Here is a 14,300-nt window from a genome sequence, read left to right as displayed (position 1 = left end):
TAACTGTCAAATGAGTTAACTGTTACATGTCCTTTAATGAAAAGTATTAGTTACCTATTAATCAAATAAACAAGAGAAGAAAAGTTACAAACCATCAACAGTAGCCCAACAGCAAATCAACAGTAACCTAGAAAGTATAACGCTAACTAATTAGCAATGGACAGATAGCTAGCAACAATGTCAAGCCTGGTTGACACTTAAACACTTCCTTAAAATCTACATACACTTACAAGAGTCAGAAAATAGTTCTAATAAACGAGTACCTACAGATAACGGTCCACAGAAGGTCTTTTGAGAGTAGACAAAAGATCCTTTTCAATATTTGCTTGGTCACAGTTAGCTGTAACAGTTATCTAGCTAGCTAACAATCTCAGTTTAACACCAACTGTTGTTGAGCTGAGCTGTGGTTGCCCCCGGCAACAGAATGTTCAACTGAAACTAACTGCTGCCGGCAGCAGTATGATGATGAGAGCAAGAGGCTGCGTCCAGAATCACTCCCTGTTTACTATACAGTGCCATTTTGAGTGTCTGAATTAGTGCTTACATTCATCCACTATATAGCGCCCTCAAAAAGTGCTGACTACTTTCAAAAAGTTCACAATAGAATGAAAACAGTAGTGTCCCTGGCATGGACATTACTTTCTGCTAACAATACCACAATGCAATGTGCTGCCTTCTATGTGAAAATTATTGTTGGTGACTCTACAGCCGATGACTCCTCAAAATGATGATGATTAAGTGTCCGAAATTACAATTTACTGCTTACTATTGTGTAAACTACGGTGTGAACAAGGGACTGATTTTGGGCACAGCCTGGCCTGGCTCAGACGTTTTTTGAGGGCACATTTAAACACTCAGAATGCAGACACTCAAATAAAACGCTGGAGGGTAAATAAAGTGCTTTCAATAAAGTACTTTCTCAGCATATAACTCCAGTTTCTCAGACAATCGACTTTAAATATTATTGTTTGTTCATAAATCACCGAACAGTTGAAGTCCTAGATACATATCAGATCTCCTGACCCAGTACAAACCCTGCAGAGCTCTCAGGTCAGCTGGTTCTGGATTACTGGTTGTTCCAAGAGTCAAAACATGGTGAAGTGGCCTTTAACTTCTACTTTCAAATCCAAACTAAAGACTTACCTGTCTGCCATTGCTTTTAATTAAATTGTGTAATGCTCTGTATTTTTTGTGGCCAGATCTACAATTTTATATAGGTGCAACTTGCGCTTTTTATTACTGTCCTTATGATTTGCCTGCTTCTATAAAGTGATTTTTTTAAAATTAAATTTAGGTGTTTGTATATTTTTGTTGTTGTTTGTTTTTATTCTGTGTGTTTTTATCATTAGTTTTGTTGTGCTTTTGTCTGTGTACTCTGTGAAGCACTGTGGGTTGCCTCTGGTATGAAATGTGCTATATAAATACATTTGCCTTGCCATGCGAGTAAATATGGCGTGATTCTGGAAACAGCCACTGTGTCAATAAGTCACAGTCCCACAGTGAAATGTGTGTTGCATAGATGGAAGACAAGTTAGATACACTGCAACTTATCGGTTGCAATGCAAAACGATGATTCAAACGTGATGATTCAAAAGTGTTGGAAATCTTAATGTGCTGCTCACCATAGAGTAAACAAGTGATTATTTAGGGAAATGAGTAAGCAAGGGAGTGATTTTATACAAAGCCAAAGCAAAAGAGTGAAGACTGGAGAGAGGAGGAGGAGGAGGAGAAAGATGTATGGAGCAGTGACATGCTGGCCAGAGTGAGAAACTGACACGGGGAGAATAAAGTGAAATGTGGTTATTTGAAGATTGTGAAGGTGAGAAGGGAAAAAAAAAGTGACAGAGAGAAAGAGAAGAGAAGACAGAAAGAGAGAGAAACACCTATGAGTCAGTGTAACCAGTCTTCATCTCAGCTATCAAACAGAGGGAAAGCAAGCATGAAATACAGCATGTGTGTACTTCTTGTCTTATTCCTAGCATGCGCTAGTAAATAGACATGACCCAGCGAAAGAAAGCTGCCTGAGGCTACTTACCATGCCTCCTAACAGTACAGCAAACAAAGTACTTTCAAGTTTTACTAAAACAAGAGCTCAGTTCTCTGTAGTTTGTAGAGCTGACTTCTCTCTTTATGTCATCTTCTAGACTGTTATAAACGCCTGACAACAGCAACACGGCATCTCTTTAAGTCTAAGATTCAATTAAATAACATCTAGTTGTCACTGTTTTGTCATCATCCTTCTTCAGACCCTTTAAATGCTGTTTGTCTGTGTTTGTGTGACAATGAGAGACACATCCATCACAAGTCTATCAATTGTGGGAGTTTCTATTGAAAGCCAGACAGTCCTTCTCAAACTAAACAGGCGTCTATATACTTAATGTCATCTTAAAATATAATGGATTCATTACACCCCCACTAATAAGCGCTAGCCCCGTGTGATTTTCTAACTAATAATGTGGGTTGTGTTTTTTAGTTTATATTTGATGAGTTACAGTACATACAGTATCTCCACCTTTCCAAAGCATTCACAGCTGTTTCCAGGACATTAATGTGTTTTTATGCAAACTTTGGCAATGTTGTGTTTACATTAGCTGGACTAAAGTGAGTACATCAGTCAACAAAATCCATATCCAAAGAAATGTTAGAATGTTTTTACTTCCAGGTCAACTACAGTTGGACATATTTCACAAACTTGATGATAAACCCAAATGATGAAAGTGACATGAAAATGATGTTATGATTATAATTAACTGTGCTCTAGTTTATATAAGATGAACTAGTGAGTGTTCAGTCTTTGTAGCTACTAGTAACTCCAGTCACAGGTTCATACATTCAGTGCACTTGCCCGACTTTCTTTTTGGCACCTCCCTTACATACTTTACGGTAGTGACTGTCATAAATAAACAAAACATTGTTGACAATGATAATAGTGGTTTAGTGCCATTTGTCAGGCTTATCAGTCAAGCCTACCATTATTTACTCCACATATGTATTTCCATTGCTATTTGTTGCAGAACATCTTCAGAAAAACAAAATTCCTCTTTTTAAAAGAGCATAGATGTAGAAGTAGAAATGAATGGAAACTCTTCAAATGATTGCACAATGTAGATATTATACACCTCACTGAGATAATTGGAAGCATGCAACTGTCAAGAGGCAGATTAATGTTTTATTTACACAAACAAACAAACAAAAAAAAACAGCTGTGTTTTCCACCGTACATCAGGACTAATATCAATGGCTGCAGGGTGACTTAGTAAATGTGACAGCCATATTACAATCAACTGACCTTGGTTCAAGAATCTTTTTCCAGCATTCATCTGTGCTGCTAAAGTGCCCTTGAGTCTACAATGAATCCTTAACCAGCTCAAGGAGCACTCGTCTGACCCTGACAAGTACGAATAAAGAGTCAATCTGCTGGGAACTTTCAAGTATTACATTTCATCTAGTAAAATAACCAGGATCATCATTTTTAATTGTAATTATGTGGTTATATGCTCTAAAATCTACTACTAGCTCTCACAGCAGCCATACTCCAAACTGTGTAAAGCCAGATGATGTCTTTTCACTCTGCTGCTGAGGTGAAAGCATCTGAAAACCCACACTCCCCCTCTAGCCTATATGGCCCCATGTTTCCAAAATCTGGCAACTGTTAGTCAGTAGCTACCTACTTAAATATAAGCGTCACAAAACCATCTCTGTGTTTTCTCCTGCAGCGAAGAACAAGCCCTGCTCTGTTCCCTTCCCTGTGCCTTTTGGCTGGCTCGACACAACCGTTGCTATACTTTCCTGCAGGTCAGGAACAGCATACAAGCTGCTGCTCCCTCCTATCACATCCTTATATCTACACTGGGGTTAGAGTCAATGTCAAAGCTAATGAATGTACTGAAAGCCATGAGAATATCACCTCCTGTAAGAGGGCAAGTATTGGAATAATCATCAGCTACAAATAGTGCCTTACGGTTGTATGCCTCTGTCAACCAGTCAAGTTGCAGTTTATAATCATGTCTGTCCAGACTCAAAGTATTTGTAGTGACGACTTTGAAGGAATTTAATAAAAAGGTATTAAGTGTATTTTTTGGTGAAATGAAAGTCATCACTATATTGACTTGTATGATTCCAGTGAATCATTTCCAGTGTGAAACATGCTGTCTACACTTACAGACTATTTTTACAGGAGGAGTACAGAGGACTGATAGAGAGCTTCATCACATGGTGCAACGATAATCACCTGAAGCTCAATATCAGCAAAACTAACGAGCTTGTGGTGGACTAGCAGAGGAACAGGAGAAGAAGAAATGAAGAGGTTGGACTCACACAAGTACCTTAGAAAACAAAATGCAAAGAAGATACAAATTCTAAAACATTTATGCTGCACACACATCTTCCACCCAAGATGAGTGTCACCAATTCAGCATCTGACCAAATGTGAAATATGGTCCCGATCTCCCCTTCTGTTCCTGAGTTATGGCATTGAATAGTGGCCAGAAGAACATGATGTCACACTGAAGTTGACCTTTGACCTTTTGGATATAAAATGTTATCACTTAATCAATTTATGCTGTTAAGACATTTGCGTGAAACTTTGTCATAATTAGAGTTTGAATTCTTGAGTTATGGCCAAATGTGTTTTGTGAGGACACGGTGACCTGTAATGAAATTCCCTCTGGGCGTTTCTGAGATATCGCCTTCACGAGAACGGGACGGACATGAGGTCACAATGTCCTCGACCTTTGACCACCAAAATCAGTTCATCTTTGAGTCCAAGTGGACATTTGTGCACAAATTTGAAGAAATTCTCTCAAAGCAGGTGTTGTCCACATACTCATATATGTTGAGCACATCCAAAACACTTCACTTGCATGACCACACCAGCGCACACATGCATACCTGCATGCACACAAACACATGCTGCACAGATTACACACAATTTGAGGAATGTGCCTGGGGCCAGCGTAACACAGTGGAGTAGGAAGTGGGAACGCCAGTCTGGAAATGATGTGAAAACAATAGAGCAGCTCTGTGACTTGCAGAGTGTGTAAACACTCGTATAAAAACTGATTTCAGCAAAGGAAGGCTTGCCTCTAACCTTGCGAGAGACCTGCAAAAACCAGGAAATGTGGAAGGTTGTACATTTCATTTCTGTGTGTATGTATGTGGGAAAAGGAAATACATTTAGAGGCTATCTGCTTGTTAACAAGCTGGAATTTTAGCTGAGTGAAATTAAGGCTGCATGTGTGTACAATATATATGTGTGTGTGTGTGTGTGTGTGTGTGTGTGTGTGTGTGTGTGTGTGTGTGAATTAATGAGACAGGTTAGATCATCTTGATATGTGTGTCAGACCTTGAGCTGTTGTAGTCTCAGTTTCTCATCCTCCATCTCTCTTCTGGCTTTGTCCTGTTCCTCCTGCAGCCGACGCTTCTCCTGAAAGAGGACAAGTAGGGATGAAGAAGAGAAACCAAAGACAGAGAATGAATGTCTGCATATTGAGAGTTTGCCAGAGAGGGAGTGAGAGTAAAAAGAGAGTTAGATTTTATTCAACTAAAAAAGAAATATGGACAGGGAAAGTCAGATCAACATCCAGACATACGTTGCAAACAAGCTGACGTAAATTATTAAACAGAAACAAAGAAAAGGAAGAGACAGAAGTGAATTAAACATCACTGGGAAAGTAAAACAGGGACACCTGGTCAACCATCTGCCACAAGGACACCATCACCACAGACATCAGGTATAGTCTATATCCCATAACGCTCAGAGAAATTGTCCCCATGACAACTCAAGTGTTGTTTTCATGGGACCAGGGACACCCTGGCTCACCACACTGCACACTTAATTATTTAGGAGTTACAAGCAGCTCAGAGAGCAAAGCTAAGTCTCTTTACCCTCTCTTTCTCTGTATACACAGATAAATGTATGTGTGTGTGTGTGTGTGTGTGGACTCACAGCAATGGCCTCCAGTCGCTGTTTGTACTTCTCCGCCTCATCCATCCTGGCACCTGTGACACAACGAGACAGGGTCGAAGGTTAAATAAATATGACACAAGTGGATCCACTTATTCTCTGAACTTACAGCCTTCACTGGACTGAGAGACTGAAGTCTGGCTACATGAATCATTTGCAATCGTTTAAAAACCCTATTTAGCATTTTCTTATGTTCAGATGTCAATGTTTTTGTGCCACATGGTTTTCAAGTGTAAAATGTGTCTGTGGTCTGAGGAGTTTGTAGAGAAGAGAATCAAACTGTTGGTCCCAAAACTCCGGGAGTCCTACATCAGAGGTTACAGAGGCAGCAGCTGACGAGTGGCAGCACAAGATCAGAGGCAAGATCTTAAAGTGTGAAGCATGTAATTGGACAAGTATCTGGGTCGCCCTCATCTGCAGAGCCACCATGACCCAAAGTCCCCCACACCATTCACAACCTCACCAAAAAACGCCTTCCCCACGCCCCATCAAAGCCTCTTGTTTCTATCACGACAGCCTCAGGCATCTCCAAGAAAATAAGCATCAGCAATATTTGTTTTCCCTGCAGCTGACACTAAATGGGACAATATTTGAGTTCCCCAAAACTCAGAGTTACATGAGAGAGCATAGTCTAGAGTCACACCAGCTCACAGCAACTGAGTAAAGTCAAGACAAGTCAAGTTTTATTTATATAGCACCAAATCACAACAGAAGTTATCTCAGGGCACTTTTCACATAGAGCAGGTCTAGTCTGTACTCTTTAATTTACAGAGACCCAACATTCCCCCAGCAGAGAGGACAAACTCCCCTTTAACGGGAAGAAACCTTGAGCAGAACTGGGCTCTAGCTGGGCGGCCATCTGCCTTAACTGGTTGGGTCCCCGCCATCAAAAATCAGAACTCTACTTTTAGAAAACTTTCCTTCTTAAAAAAACTTCACAGGAAAGAAACAACACTTATTTTTGGCCAACATGCAATTCTGCACTGGGTGGGTTCCATAAAAAAGTCTTTATGTGATAAGAATAATTTTAATGAAAACACTGTTATTGGAATTTGGAAGTTTTTAATGTTATGACCATAATAATTTTCCAGTCACTGACAATCCCCTGTGGTGTGTAAACAGCTCTGTCCTACACCAAAAACACATTTAGCCATGACAAGAGGCTGGGAATTCACATTGGGCGATATCTGAATAATAGGGGGCCCTACTTCTGTAACAAATGCCACACTGTCACAACTTGTGTCGCTAATCGCCATCACAGAGCTTTGAAGCACATAACGTGTGCTTACCAATGCACACACACACACACACACACACACACACACACACACACACACCTCAAACACTCCAGATACATAACATACAACCCCATAAAAAAAGCTAATGATTGAGGACAGCAATAAGAAGATCAAACCCAAACGGTGACTTTAGCTTTTACATTAAAAATACAACTGCACACAGACACTTCAAACCTGCAAAAAATAAAAGTTATTTTCTTCACCTCACATGCAAACTGACAAAATAAGCTTTGACACATCTACCCAAAGCCACATCTCTCATTCCTTCCCCCCTCCCCACCCAACACATACACACTCCACAAATGAGGTTTCTCATTTCTACCCACAAGGCAAGTAAAGCTGATGCTATTGTTGCTCCAATACAGTATATCTTTCAGGTCCTCAGGGTTTGTTAGTTATCATAGTGAGAAATGTCTCCTTACCACCACCCATAGGGGTCATAGGGGAAAAAGACCCATATAAAAAAAAACAAAAAAAAACCCATAAGTGTACTGTGTATGAAGGGGAGAACAGAGAAGAAAGAAGAAGAGGGAAGGGGGGAAACAATCTCTGGCATGCCTTTCATTGCACCAGAGTTCTCTCAAGAACTGAGGTGGTGAGACAGAGGGAAGGATCAGTAGACATATGAAGATATACATATATATAGATAAATATATAGAGAGATTGGGAGACAGGAGAGAATGCACCCTCCAAGAGCAACAGAGGTAGAAAGAGACAAAATCTCATTTTGGCTGTGTTTTGAATGACTGGAGGTGCAGTGACAGCTTACAGTATAAGCCTCCGTAGGGAGTGGAGGCTTGTGTCTCATCAGGGCTCCAGGAGAGCGCCTAGAATAGCAGCCAGAGATAAACAAGCAAACACAAACAGAGGCTTTGATGAGGAGGTATTGAGGAGCTCCCCGTAGACACACACTGACTTTGATAATTAGACATGATACAGGAGGGTAGAGAGGGGGAAGGCTGACAAAGTCAAAAAGTTGAGACAGAGAAAGTCAAGATGGTTGGGAAGAAGGCATGAGGGGAACGAGGTGGCGGTAAATGTGGCGACCGGTTTGGGATTCAAATCCCTAAAACTGTCTGTGACACAAAAGTAAGAAAAAAATCTTGTACAGGGCAGACATAAAGCAAGAGATTGTTCAAGAATTGGAAGAACAGGGAAACTGTAAAAAGTCTTATTTGTTTGCCTGATCATTAACAAGCACACTCAGGTCAATCTGCTCCAGCAAAATTAACAGGGGGCAAGAGCAAAATGCCCCAAGAAATCTCAGAATGCCCCTACAAACCGTGATTGAGGGGCAAAAACTGTCCCCGAGATTTCAACTTTATATTTACCAGATTAGGCCAATATCCCAATCCTACATTAAGTCATCATTTTATTATTTCTGTCTCTAACACACACTCACACAAACATCGCTGTTGTTCACGCTACGCTGCTGAGGCCGGGCGATCCTGCACCTACAGTGACGTTGGCTGCTGTGATGGACCGCTACCTCATTAAAAAAGCTCCAACTGCTACCGAAGAAAGCCCGTCACCAACGCCACCCCCAGCCAATAAGACGGCAAATTAAGTCGCCGCTTCTACAACTGAAAAATGGAAAATAGACTGATTTGGTGTTGAAGAGGTGAATAATACGATTCTCCTCTTCTGTAAAGGATACACAGCTCATCCACTCAAACGTAGCCTTAAAGAGCTAAAAGCTAATCATGACCTCGTAAAAGGAAGCGAAAAGGTTATAAAGTATTCAGCTCATGGTCACCAAACAAGAAAGTATCATCGACTGGCATGTTAGCTAACATTAGTGATTGGTGGGGTGATCAGTGCGCTTGACTAACATTACTGAGCTCAATGCACCAAGTGAAGTGAAGTGAAGTGAAGCTTTTTAGTCCCAAATCTAGAAGATATGTTTTCAGTCTAATAACCAATGATGCAGTGCTCAACAGTCAAGTCTATGATGTTATTTCATACATGGTCAAAATGTCAGCAGGGCTACATTTGGGGATGAAATAAAGCTTATTAAAACATTCAACTGAAGTTATTTCCAGAGTTGCATCAATAAAGGAGGAATATTACACTCACTTTGGCTCATTTGACAGTACTTGTAGCTACCAGTCTGTAATTCTGTGAAACACCTGAGGCTATGACAGGCAATACATCAGACCTACAACGATGAAATCATCCAAGTCAGACTGGTTTTGACTTGAAGGAGATCTGATTATGACATTATCCCCCCCAAGCCACAACTTTTGGTAAATTTAATTAGATCAAGGCCATTAAATATTGGCATGATCTCATGATCATTATCTTATACTGTCATCTAGTGGTTTATACTGAAGAGCCCTCCAAAATAAAATCAGGCCTGCATTGTTTCGCTTTTTATGTGCTTATTATTGTAGTTAGAAAATGTAGACACTTATTACAAATGAGACGGTGTTTACTGAGGTGGTTGTGGTTACACAAGGTGCTGATTACTGTATACATTTTGATCTGGGCTCATTCACATTAAAAACAGCAACTTTATGCTATAATTACTAGTTTTTAAAAAAGTGCCCCCAAAATTCTGTAAATGCTCCGACATCGTGGACAGTGGGGGCAAAAGTTGCTCCCTAAATATTTGTCTAATTTTTCTTCACTGATCTGCTCCCAACTTTTTGGCCTGTGACCCCTTAAAATGAAGAATGTCTACTTTTGAACACAGGTTATGATATGACTGCGGATATGAGCTGTGCAATGAAATCAAAGAGTGGTTTTGCATGCTTGGACTGGTTCTATTAAAAGGTTTGTCAGTGGGCCAAAGAGGAAGAAAAAGCAAACCTTGGAGAAAAGTCAGAAAAATACATGTTTTTTTCTTTCTTATGCCTTTAATCATCTCATGACCCCTTATACACTTACCTTGTGGAGTCCTGACTCCCAGGTTGGGAACCGCTGGTGTGGAGCATTTTTTAATTAATTTACTGTAAATCATTTCTCTTCCTTATTGGACAGTAGCCACATTATAAAACTAATTAGAAGTTTTTACGAATGCAAAATCTTTTAACTATGAAACTTTGCACCTTAACTGTGAATTTTCACACAACTCCCACAATCTTCTTGTGGTATTCAGAAAGCATGGAAACCCACAAATGTGCTGCACTTGTTCACAATATATCTAATATATCTCAGAAGCAAACAGCAGTAGTAAAAACACAAATATGGCACACGTCCATGAAACACAGCTCGGCTGCTACAGAATTTAATTACAGATGTTACGTGCCAACCCAGATGACTACAATGACTGAAGCCTCAGTTCCATTAAAACAGACAGCTTTTTTTTTTTTTTGTTTGTTTTGTTTTCAAGGCAATAATTTGTATCCTACACAAACACTTTCCAGTTGAGCAAGTCGTAGGTTGTCTGACCTCAGTGGTATGACCTCCCACACACACAGAGTCTCTCCCGGTTTACATCTCACAGTCTCTCTCTCCCTTAATATCCCACGCACACTTAGTCACACAGAGCACTGAAGCTGCTATGGTCAAAGGTGAAAAAGAAGAGCAGACACATGAGAAACAATAACCCCAGAGTGCAGAGACAAAGTACCAAATAGTCAATCCTTCAAAAACACAAGAGTCCAGAATGTTTTCATTTTAAATTCTCTGTCAAACAAAAATGCCAAACAATAGCTGGTTTCAGCCTCGAAATCTGCTTTTTTGTAACATTGTTAAGTGAATGCCTTTGGGTTTTGGACTGTTGGTTGGTTAAAAAAAACAAAAAAAAACCCAACTGTGTGGGTGTAGACTAAACGATGAATTAACGATTATTTTCATTACCAACTAATCTGCTGACTCCTTTCTGGTTTATCAATTGTTTGGTCTACAAACTGTCTGAAAAAAAGCAGTAAAATGTCACAATTTCCAAGCTGTTGTCTTCAAATAGCCTTTTTTTTGTGTGACCAACAGTCCAAGACAGAATGTGAAGCAAATTTTTGCTGCACTAGAGACTCCAGATGCAGTTATTTCCCTCCAGTCTCTCTACTTTTTCCTTTTCCTCTCTGTACTTTTATAAAGTAGATTCATAAAGCTCTGGGATATGCACAAATTTATCACTCAAGTTGAAACATTTTCAACTCAAGTGGATGCATATTCGCATCAATTCAGGCCGCCCCGGGGCGAATTTGCATCTACTTGCATCTTTGTATTGACTTTTGGATGTAATTCTGCAGTGTCTGAAATAAAAAAACACAAAGTAAACACACAGTAAAGTTGTTTATGATCACTAGAAAATGTTTAGCATTCAATTATCAAAATAGTTTTCTGTCAATCGACTGTTCGATTTATTAACTAATTGTTTCAACTTTAAATTTATTAATAGATGAACTGAAAACAACCATAATTTTCTGTACTATTGTAAATTATAGGAGCTCAATAGTTTGATCAAGAAGGCCCAGAAACTTTCTGAGTCCAGCTGCCTCTCAGTCATTCAGTCAGCATGGTTGCATTGCAAACATTCCTCCTGCACTGGTGCAAAAGAACATATATTTGCCTTCAGCGTATGTGTGCATGTTTATATAACAATGTATATTTGCTTAGTGGGGTGCCATGAAGTCTATATGTTGAGTGCTGGTGTAGCGACATTAGCTCTGTGGGAACAGATGGAGGAACAGTAGGGTGTCTGGAATGAAAAACTTTAAGAATCACTTTGTATCACAGCTCACTGCTCGTGGCTTTCTCTGACACACATAAGAGCAGTGCACAATTCACACTATATCAGGATGGAAATCTTAAGCAGCACTTTTCCAGTAAGGCAACAAACTGCAGTTTTTGTTTTGATCAAAAGACCAGAAGACCTTTACTACAAACTGTTTTTGCTGTTCAGCTAAAAACCAAATCAAAGTCTATGTAAAGAAAAGCCTTCGTCATATTTTCAAACTGAGCCAAAGTATTAGTGATTCATTTTCTGAGGCCTTAAAAAGAAGGTGTCTGTGAAGACTGTGGGAGAGGTAATCAGCACAATCAGTGTTTGCTAAAAGGTAGCATTTACATACCACCAATACCTCCTGTTGCTCTGTATTAACTGACTCTCAGAATATGATTTCAGTGGCAGCTTATAGCTCCAACAGATGAAATGTAGATAAGCTCTCTATGCAAAGCACACCTTTCAGGAACTTGAGGCCCATTTCACAATATGGAATCAGGAACTAGTTTATTTAAATACAGTACTCCATTTCCAACATGGATATGGTTTCACATTTTATGAGAGAGGTAGCAGCACAGGGTCTCTGACTTTTGCACGGCAGGGATGGATACGGGCTGTACTGGAGCATGAAAACTGTGAACTTTCAGTCATGAAACTCCCACAACACTGTGGTACAAGTCACCTTTTACTCCAGGCTTCACTAGACTGGGAGAATTATTGACAGAGTCTTGCTGGTGGAGAATCAGTCATCACAATGTAAACTAGGAAGGAATTTAAGAAAAAGGTATTAAGTGTATTTTCTAGCGAAATGAAAGTTATCACTATATTGACATGTATGATTCCAGTGAATCATTTCCAGTGAGAAACATGCTGTCTTAGAGAATATTTGGATATAAAATGTCATTACTTCATCGTTTTATGCTAGTAGACATTCGTGTTAAACTTGGTCATGATTAGTGTATGAATTCTTGAGTTATAATGTGTTTTGTGACGTCACAAAACCCTGACCTTTGACCACCAAATTCTAAATCAGTTCATCCTTAAGTCCAAGTGGATGTTTGTGTCCTTAAAGGCCTTCCTGAGATATCACGTTGACAAGAACAGGAGGGACGTACGGACGGACAGACACAACAAAAACACAATGCCTCCGGCCAGGGCTGTTGTCAGCGCAGAAGCATATTAATACTGAAGAAGGTCAAGGAGCGTAGTCAAGTTATCATGTAACATCTGTGGTGAGATGTTCAACATCGATTTGCCTAAAAATGAACATGTAGTTAATATGAGGAGGGCAAAGAGAAGGATCAAAGAGCATCAGTGACTCTGTAAACACTGGCCATTGAACACACAACATACAGTTTCTAAAATAGCTTCAGGTCTGGTGGTGGAGGGGGTGGAGGGAGTCATTAAAAGGCCACCCGGTGACATTTTGTTTTTGTGTGATGATGCAATTACGCTGCTGTTAGGCTGCTGGCCATGCTGCTTCTCTGCACTTTGAAGTTTCTGCTCCATTTCTTGGAGAGAGATGGGGGGGGGGGGGGGTGGAGGTGGGGATGATTACGGTAAGAACAGAGGAGGAAACAGAGATAGAGTTGGGTCAGATTCTGTGCCCTCAATCACAAAAGCCCATACCACTACTTACATTAGTAGTTTTATTAATTTCTAATACCTGTATTAGTGACGCTACGCCGGACTAATTTCTGCTTTGAAGTGCAGTTTGTCTGCTAGAGGCTCATTCACGGTGCTGCTTCCACAGCTACTTCTGCTTCCTATTATTCTGCTTCTATTCAACACTGATGGATTTTCAACTCATGAAGAATGAGTGGAACTGAACCAGATAAGGGCAGAGAAGTACAGGGTTTTGAGAAATGCAAAGCTTTTTAGACTGAGACTGAGGCTCCGATTTTATTTGCGCAAACTAAACGACAAGCACAAAGCAGTAGGTCTTGGATGCACAGCCTGTGTAGCATGTATGTGCAGCAAGGCGAAGTGCAAAAGAGCTGGAATATAGATCAGACGGTATAATGATTAATAAATATACTCATCCATTCATATCACTGGTTTCATCACTGTGCCAGTCACAGTGAAGCATGACAAGAAAAATCTTCAGAGCAGTACAACATGAACACAGTACTACCACATTCTGCTTTTATAACAGTTAATTAGTACAATGAGTGTATAAATTTAAAAAATGAAAGCAGTGTATATAATTAATTGACTCAATCTGACTATTTGAGTCATAATTCTATTGTATCTGACGCTGAATCATAAAAATGTGATACAGCATCGTTAGCACTGCAACGCACAGGACCGATGATGACGAGTTATCCAACTTCTGCATGAACAGGTAGAATAACGACTTCTACCTCTC

At 39.9% G+C, this 14,300-nt stretch overlaps 1 protein-coding gene across 3 annotated transcripts in view; it reads right to left on the bottom strand.

Moving 5' to 3' along the window:
- The window catches only part of palm3 (paralemmin 3), a 34,135-nt gene that overhangs the window by 6,138 nt on the left and 13,697 nt on the right, over window positions 1–14,300 (bottom strand). For 2 of the 3 annotated variants that reach the window (XM_044345709.1, XM_044345708.1), the window contains exons 2-3: window positions 5,948–6,000; window positions 5,345–5,425 (exon numbers count right to left, since the gene is read on the bottom strand). In XM_044345709.1, coding sequence (XP_044201644.1) covers window positions 5,345–5,425; window positions 5,948–5,992 — 126 coding nt within the window. In that variant the 5' untranslated portion in view covers window positions 5,993–6,000. Of the gene's footprint in view, window positions 1–267; window positions 1,258–5,344; window positions 5,426–5,947; window positions 6,001–14,300 lie in introns of those variants that run through there. The other variant, XM_044345710.1, reaches the window with a different exon arrangement.

The sequence above is a fragment of the Thunnus albacares genome, chromosome 3 (genome assembly GCF_914725855.1).
Source record: "Thunnus albacares chromosome 3, fThuAlb1.1, whole genome shotgun sequence".
Lineage (NCBI taxonomy): Eukaryota > Metazoa > Chordata > Actinopteri > Scombriformes > Scombridae > Thunnus > Thunnus albacares.
Note: the sequence above shows the minus strand (reverse complement) of the source record. Positions and strands in the feature narration are given on the sequence as shown.